This window comes from Clarias gariepinus, chromosome 27 (assembly GCF_024256425.1).
Source record: "Clarias gariepinus isolate MV-2021 ecotype Netherlands chromosome 27, CGAR_prim_01v2, whole genome shotgun sequence".
NCBI classification, from domain to species: domain Eukaryota; kingdom Metazoa; phylum Chordata; class Actinopteri; order Siluriformes; family Clariidae; genus Clarias; species Clarias gariepinus.
In genome coordinates this window covers 17,465,458-17,473,392 of record NC_071126.1, presented here as the reverse complement: position 1 = coordinate 17,473,392, position 7,935 = coordinate 17,465,458, and the positions used below count along the sequence as shown (strand labels likewise).

General features: G+C 37.5%; 1 protein-coding gene across 2 annotated transcripts; it reads left to right on the top strand.

Annotated features, from left to right (window-relative positions):
- Window positions 1-630: 630 nt before the first annotated feature.
- vgll2a (vestigial-like family member 2a) lies at window positions 631-6,421 on the top strand. Of its 2 annotated transcripts, none has more exons than XM_053489354.1 (4): window positions 631-956; window positions 2,917-3,202; window positions 3,711-4,187; window positions 5,482-6,421. In XM_053489354.1, the coding sequence occupies exons 1-4, from the start codon at window positions 837-839 to the stop codon at window positions 5,520-5,522; spliced, it is 924 nt and encodes a 307-aa protein (XP_053345329.1). In that variant the 5' UTR covers window positions 631-836; the 3' UTR covers window positions 5,523-6,421. The 2 variants fall into 2 exon arrangements, with proteins under 2 accessions (XP_053345329.1, XP_053345328.1); XM_053489353.1 differs by having other exon boundaries at window positions 5,273-6,421.
- Window positions 6,422-7,935: the final 1,514 nt, after the last annotated feature.

Sequence of the window (7,935 nt, the reverse complement as noted above, 5' to 3'; positions counted from 1 at the left end):
TCTGGGCTCGGTTCCCGCCTCAGGGTCTGTGTGCAGAGTTTGCATTTTCTCCCTGTGCTTTGGTGGGTTTCCTTCAGGTTCTCCGGTTTCGTCCCAAAGCCATGCAGGTTAGACGTGTTAATTGGTGTTCCCAAATTGCCCTAGTATGGGAATGAGCAGGTGTGTGTGTGCCCTGTGATGGATTGGCACCGCATACAGGGTCTGCCCTAAGTTTCCTGAAATGCCTCCAATGACGATGATGAAAGTGTTTACCAAACAATGAAAACAACAACAGTGTAACAATAAAAAGAAACAATTATGTTTTGTAACTTTTTCTTTTTTCTTTTCTTTGGTTCAATAAATAGAAAATGCAACAAAAAAAACGTATGCAAAAAAATTTGTAATTGGTTAAGAAATTGTGAGGGGGGACATTTATTCAGATAATAATTAAAGAATGACGTAAGGAGTGTGTGGTAGTCATGCAGTACTGTATAACAGTAGACAGGCTGGAAGGACAGTTGGGGTTGCTGCGCAGTAAGACGTCAGAACCCCCCTCTCTCTCACACACACTCTCACACACACTCACTCACTCACACTCGGGTGGTTAGAGACTGAGAGAAAGAGACGTCCGAGCGCGCGGACACACGCACGCACACACGCACAGCGAGAGCGAGGGAGACGCGCGCACTAGGAGAGCCGCCACGCGCCCGCGCGCCTCGGACCGGGGACTCGTATCGAACCGCTCGCGCTTCTTTCTTCTTTGATCTCTCCAGACCCGGGTGTTTCTCTCCAATGACGCGCGATTTGATGCCGTGAAAGTCTTCAACTTGAACAACACCGGCTCGTTTTTGTCCGCCATGAGCTGCTTGGATGTCATGTACCAAGTGTACGCGCCGCCGCAGCCTTACTTCACCCCAACTTACAGCCCGTACCACCACCACCACCATCATCATCCTCATCCTCACTCTCACCACCAGGTACTCGACTTGACTGGAGTGTGCATGTGGGGTGTGCATGTAGATGTCTTAGACAGGACAATAATAGTCTCAGGGTTTTAAATAGGAAACTTTGCAATTTTTGGGGAGGGGATATATATATATATATATATATATATATATATATATATATATAATCGAGTTTTCGGGTATGTATCATAGTGCACTAAAGTGAACTTAATTAAAAAAAAATTAAAAGTTTACCATGAAACAAAAGTTCTATAATTGTTTGCATGAAGAAGAACGCAGAAGCTTTCCAGAGAAATGGTATGTTTTTAGACAAATTGTGTATAAAAATGTATATACATTTTATATGATAAATGTATAAAATAGCATAAAATATATATTATAGTATTATATTATTTTTCTATATCAGCTATTTAGATTTGTACAGATTTCATTATGTTTAATTTCAAAAAGAAGAATTTAAAATGTAAATAATATAATCTAATATAATATCATATAATACAGAAAAAAACAAGTGATATAATTATTTGCATAAAGAACAACGCAGAAGAAGTTTTCCAGACAAATAGGATGTTTTTGGAGAAAATGTGCTTCATCAGCTCTGTTTCTAAAGCTTGTAAGGACTGAAATCTGTAGAACCTAAATACCTGATATATTAAACATTATATAAAACAATAACACATGTGCATAATGTTAGAGTCTACTGATTTCTGTATAATTTTCATATACATTCTAATATTTATATGTAAATAATATTACATAATATGTGCGTATAAATAATAGACAAACACACAAAACACAAAGTGACTTGTTTGTAAAACAATATTTGAAGGTGATATGCAATCAAAGGTAAGTTCAAACCGTTACACTTTGTTTAAAATCTATGTTTACAAATATATCAAAATATATCAAAAATAATTATTTTGTAGCGTTTACTAAAGCAACCTGGTACACATGTGCATGCTGGTTTACTCTTCCTCTGTACAGTTCATTCTGCTGCTTTGGTATTAAAAATCATTTATGTTGTTATACTGTATGTTTCATTTTTAATTTTAAACATCTTAGACAGTTCGAAAGTGTGTGCCGGTGCCATTGTTTTAGGTAAAAAAAGAAAAATATTATATAATTAAGATGAGGGCTCTATTCAGGATAAAACATACGCATACTGTACACACAAACAGTAAAGTGACTTGGTCATAAAACAATATTTAAAGGTATTGTGAAGTTCAAATTGTTTTTAAACTTTGTGTAAAATCCATGTTCACAAATGTATCAAAATCTATTGAAAATTATTGTTTGGTAGCGTTTACTACAAACAATCCGGGTATACACGTGCATGCTGGTTTACTTTCCCCCTGTAGAGGACTTACTGTTTTTTTTTTTTAGTATTTAATCATCTCACGTAAACAATTTATGTCATTGTACTGTATGTTTCTTCTTTAATTTTAAACATCTTACACAATTCAAGAGTCTGTGTGTGTGTGTGTGTGCCAGTGCAACTGTTTTGGGTAAAAAAAAAAAAAAAAAAAAAAAAAAAGAGAAGAGATTATAAAAGAGAGTAGAAATATGATCACTAAAATCCTTCCTTGCTCTTGGTCACTTACCTGTATGGTAACGGTAACGGCCTGTTTAAAGCTTTTGCACTTTCTTCAAACCTCTCGCAGCAAACACACACATGCACATGCGTGTTTGAATGCAGGGCTGGTGTTCATATTTGAAATAGTGAGAAAAGTGTCAAGTTTCAGAGAGCTCACGCAACGTGCATGTAGTGGGTTCCAGAGCTGGATTTTTCTTTTGTGAGAAAAAAGTATGTAAAGAAATCTTATTTAAAATATTAGTTCATATAGATTATCATTGTTTAATTTGGTGAAAGTGTTCAAAATGATATGTCTGACTCAAAAGCCTGATTCTAAAATATTCTAAGAAATAATAATAATAATAATAATAATAATGACTCCTGTTTGTTTTGTTTCAGAAATTGGCTTTCTATTCAAAAATGCAAGAAGAACCCGTAAGTGGAGCGAACTCTTTCTCCAGCCATCCTGCGCCCACTATTAAAGAGGAGGACTGTGCGCCGGAGAAGGAGCAGCCCCCTGAGGCTGAGTACATCAGCTCACGATGCGTCCTCTTCACCTACTTCCAGGGAGACATCAGCTCAGTAGTAGACGAGCACTTCAGCCGTGCCCTGAGCCAGACCAGCAGCTACGGCTCTGCTTCAGCCAGCGGCAACAAAAGCTCACGAGGGGCCGCGTCCTGGAAAGGTACGCAGTGATGATTGTGCTGTGAAGTTACTGTGCAATTTTTCTCGTTGATTGAGAAGAACTTCTGAAAAAAAATAAAAATAACATGACCAGTGTAGGATAAAAGCTGAAAACTAGGATCATTAGAATAATTTGATATGGTAATAAAGTTATAGTGATTTTTTTTTCTTCTTCCAATTATCCCACTAATGTCATTTTAATCACTTCATCAAGTTGGATAAACAGAAAACATACTTCTCCGTCTGGTGTCGAGCTCTTAAATACGGCAGCTAATTCAGTTCATCATTAAAAAGGATGAAAAATAATCCAAAAAAAACTAAACAAAAAAAAGCAACTTATTATCGCTTGTAACATATTGAATTTTTGAAGCAAAATGATTTTCATGAAACTTTTCCTCTTTGCATCATCATTATTGTGTTTATCCTCAAATTCAAAACATCAAGATCTCGTGTTAACTTTGTAAATCAATATGGACTTATATCATTGTTTTCCATCTCGCTTCCCCCAGACGGATCATTCCCAATGAGCCAGCGCAGTTTCCCTCCTTCTTTCTGGAACAGCGCGTACCAGCCGTCAGTCACGGCATCTTTAAGCACCGCTCTGGGCGCGTCGCACTCTGACCTGCCCTTCCCTGGTGACCCGTACTCCAGCGCCTCGTTACACAGCCACCTCCACCAGGCGGCGCCGGAATCCTGGCACCCAACACACCACCACCACCATCATCCGTACCCGCTCGGCGCCCAGAGCTCGGCTTATCCTCGGCCCTCGGTGCACGACATGTACGGGACGCACTTTGACCCGCGGTACAGCTCTCTCCTAGTTCCCTCGGTACGGCCGCACAGACTGCCACCGTCCACGGTGCCCGCTCCCGGACCCTCACCGTGTGACATCAGCAAGAGCGACCCAGCCAGCTCGGCATGGACCGGACCTTTCACTGGGACGGGATCGGACATGGGACAGAGTCTCAGCCTGAACGTGGACGCAGGTGAGAAACGATGAAGGTCACGAAAACATTTTGAGATGAATTTCTCAACCGAACAAAAAAAAAAAATCTAAATCATAGCAAGTTGGTAAAATATTATGCGTCTAGTTTTAGAAATCATCTTTAAGGCAGTTTAATTCGATTGCGTCAGTTCTTTGTAAAGAGAAAGGAAAACTATGATGCTATGATGTTTTAAAGGATTTAAAGAACGAAACCTGTTCACTCTAAACTGAGGATTTACGGTGCCATCAAGGCCACGAGATTGCCCTGGTAACACAAAGTCCTTGCTTCATTTACAAATCCATAACTGTTATAAATAAAAAAAAAAAAACGAATAAAAATCATTGTGCATGAAAACACATTCATGTTTCTGCTAAATTGTTGAAGTCTTATATATTAGATATATAATAAGATATAAGAGTCGGCATGTGCGCTATTCAACATTCTTTAGTGTCGCTATACAAAATTCTGCATATTAAAAGAATATTTACAGTCTCTAAAGATGAGCTTTTATTATAAGTGAGATTATTCCTTGTACGTCTTCCAGGCGGTGCTCTTTTCGGTGTCATTCAGGGATGTTATACAAAAACCGATATCCTACAGATACGAACAGAAATGTCCAGTGCTGTGATTGTACACCAAAAAAGAAATACATATTTATATATATTTATATATATTTGTTTATTCTCATGAATCTTTATTTTTTGTATTAGCTTTCAGTTCAGTTTGATTTATGTAGCACGGTTCAGTACCGACATTGCAACAAAGCAGCTTCACAGAATTCATACAGATTTATACAGTATGTTATCTGCTTTTACGTCTTTTTTTTTTTCCGCTGTTGGAGTAGTTATTATAAATAATACATTTTTATGTATCTCTAGTTAGTCAAGGTCAGGTCTGTTGTGTTATCTGAAAAAAAAAAACGAAAAAAAAAAAACTCTAGCCTACTGTATATAAACGTCTTTTTCATGCCTTTATTTTCACACTTTTTTCCCACTTCAGAGCTCGTTCGTTTTCTTCTTCCTTCTCGACTTTTTTTTTTCTTACCCTCCTTTTTTTTTCTTCTTGTCTTGCTGTTTTTCTCTCAGGTCTGCAAAACCAGGATAAAACCAAGGACTTGTACTGGTTTTAGTGGCCTGCCTGCCTGCCTGCCTGCCTGCCTGCTCCAGCTTCGGCTGATCTCTGTCTGTCTGTGCCTTGTGCTTAGGTCACAGCAGGCTTGTTGTGTTTTTTTTTTCTTCTTCTTCTTCGTCTTCTTCATCTTCTTCCCTGTAACAGATTGTGATCTCACTTGCAGCTCGGCGCTACACACTCTGCAGCGGCGGCATCCTGAGCTGAAATCGCACCACAGTGGATAAACCTAAAGGCTTTGGCAGCAGAGACAGAGACAGAGACAGAGACATGTTGGAGGGAAGGCCGTCCAGAAATACACGCCGGTTGTGGTGTGACCGGCAACTGTTCTCTCCGGAGCAGACACATGTCCGAGAGAAATGAAAAAGACGAACAAGCGCTTCATTCTGGGACGTGTGAGAACTGAGACACATCGGAACGTCCTTCACAACAGGGACCACATCCAGCGTCGAAGACAGGACAGGGTCGTATTGCGACTTTTTTTTTTCTTTCTTTCTTTTTAGAAACAGTAGACTGATGAGAGAGCAGCATTCTCTGTTGTTGTATATTAGCGAAGAGACCGGAGGCTATTTGAAGCCACTTGACTCTATCTATATTGCTCTCGACAGCTGTCGTCAACAACTGGCTTGGAGCTCAGGACACACACAGAAATCACAGCGTCGCTCTGCACTGCTTCTCGGCTCGGGAGTTTTTTTTTTTTCTTTCTTCTAATAAAAGGAACGTTTTGTTAAACAAACCCGCGTGGAAACAAGTGGTTTGTGAGTTTAGGATAAACAAGGGGAAGAGTTGACATTTGAAGAGTTGAAGTGCCGGCAGATGGACAGACACCTACACACACACACACACACACACACACACACACAGTTGCATTGTTGCTGTATATACTGGACTTGTCCGAATGTGAAGTCGGCTCATTGTTGTGAACACGCAGCCAAATAAACCTGCGGTTCGGGTTTCAGTCATCACTGGCTCAGTAGCCTGGTTAACACGCAGCCCTAGAACTTCCAAATATAAAGAAAGAATCGACATCAAAGCGCACGGGTTTTGATGTGCACCAAGGCCAGTTCGATTTCATTCTGCTCTATACTCCATACTCTATAACTTGAATGACAATAAATATCTCATTTCTCTACTTTTATGCCCACTTGTTCTCTAGCGATTATTATTTTATTTATTTGTTTCTCTTTTAAAATATATTTTTTAAATTCCAATAACATTATGAAAATCATTTTCTTTTACATTTCAACCTGGAAATGTTTAGAATTTGGAGAATTTGAATTAAAAGATAAGACATGCTTTACTGTACAGTATATCTTGACAAAAAAAAGATCTTAAATCCCACTTTTAAATAGTGATACTACAAAAGACCAGGTTCAAGACAACAAAGACGAAACACTGTACCAAATATAATCGAATAAATTCTAAGAATACTGCCGATTTTTTTTTATGGTATACATATAATATAGAAAATGTGTGTGGCTAAAGAAGCTACTTCTGAAGTTTGGAGAGATGATTTTATATGTGGCCCATTTTTCAGCAATATGCTGTCTCGCTTCAAACAATAATCATTTAAAATGCAAATTATTAATATTTCTGTATCAGTATTGATACTAAAAGCATACGACCTGTAAAATTATTGCTTAAATTAATTTTTCTTTTGCAAAAGGTTAAGAAGCAAAAAAATCTGTAGTGTCCGTAACCATGTCAAATTCATGTTGTAATATGTTAACAATTTATCATTTTACAATAATACACTTTTTCAGGTTTATGTCTTTACATGTAAAATCTAAATTGGTCGAGTTTCATCGTTCCAAGTCCGTGGAAAGATTTAATAAATAATAATAGAAAAGTTGCGGACACTACAGACATAAAAGGATATGAAATTGTATTTAGTAAATGTACATAATCTTATCTGAAAATTAACTTTTTCACCCATAGACGAGACACTTTTACCCCAAGTTTTGGCTGTTGATATACTAATAAATTTAATTAATTTTATACAAATATTTCTGTAGGAGTCACTTAATGGAAAATATTGTTATTGCCTCAAACAATCAAAACCGGATATAAAACAGGTCGAGTTTATAAAAGAGCAAAATATTTCAAACAAAAGTAAGAGTTTTGGCCCAAATTGAATAGGGTTTGTAACACACACTGACATAATAAGAGCTCACGAAAGTAAAAATTAAGAACACAAAAATGAACCTTCCATGTAATAATCCGATAAACGTAACAAACAGCTCTCACAATCACAGGGATTTGTTATGTTTGTGGGTACAAACCTTCAAATTTTAAATTTGTATTACCGTCCCACAAATGTAATATTATGTTTATGGGAAATCCATTAACTTTGTGACATGATTACATTAAAAGCGGCAGACTTTTGTTACTATTGGAGCTTATTACATTCATGAGGTGTTAATACATGGGTGACTACAATAAAATATGACTATAGATAATAGAAATATATCTATTATAGCATGTAAAACACATCAAATCAGTTTCGAGTTTTGTTTGCAATGTGGCAGTAAGGCTCTTTCACATCAATCACAGTGTGTGCTTTAAATCATAAATAATTAATAAATCATTAATTCTATAAAATGACTCCGGCATTGAATTG

Bases quoted from the DNA above. Each gene is read 5' to 3' on its own strand.
- vgll2a (XM_053489353.1), top strand. From the start codon at position 837: ATGAGCTGCTTGGATGTCATGTACCAAGTGTACGCGCCGCCGCAGCCT. The intron at 3,203-3,710 runs GTACGCAGTGAT...CGCTTCCCCCAG, and splicing joins AGGGGCCGCGTCCTGGAAAG to ACGGATCATTCCCAATGAGC. The intron at 4,188-5,272 runs GTGAGAAACGAT...TTTTTCTCTCAG, and splicing joins CAGCCTGAACGTGGACGCAG to GTCTGCAAAACCAGGATAAA.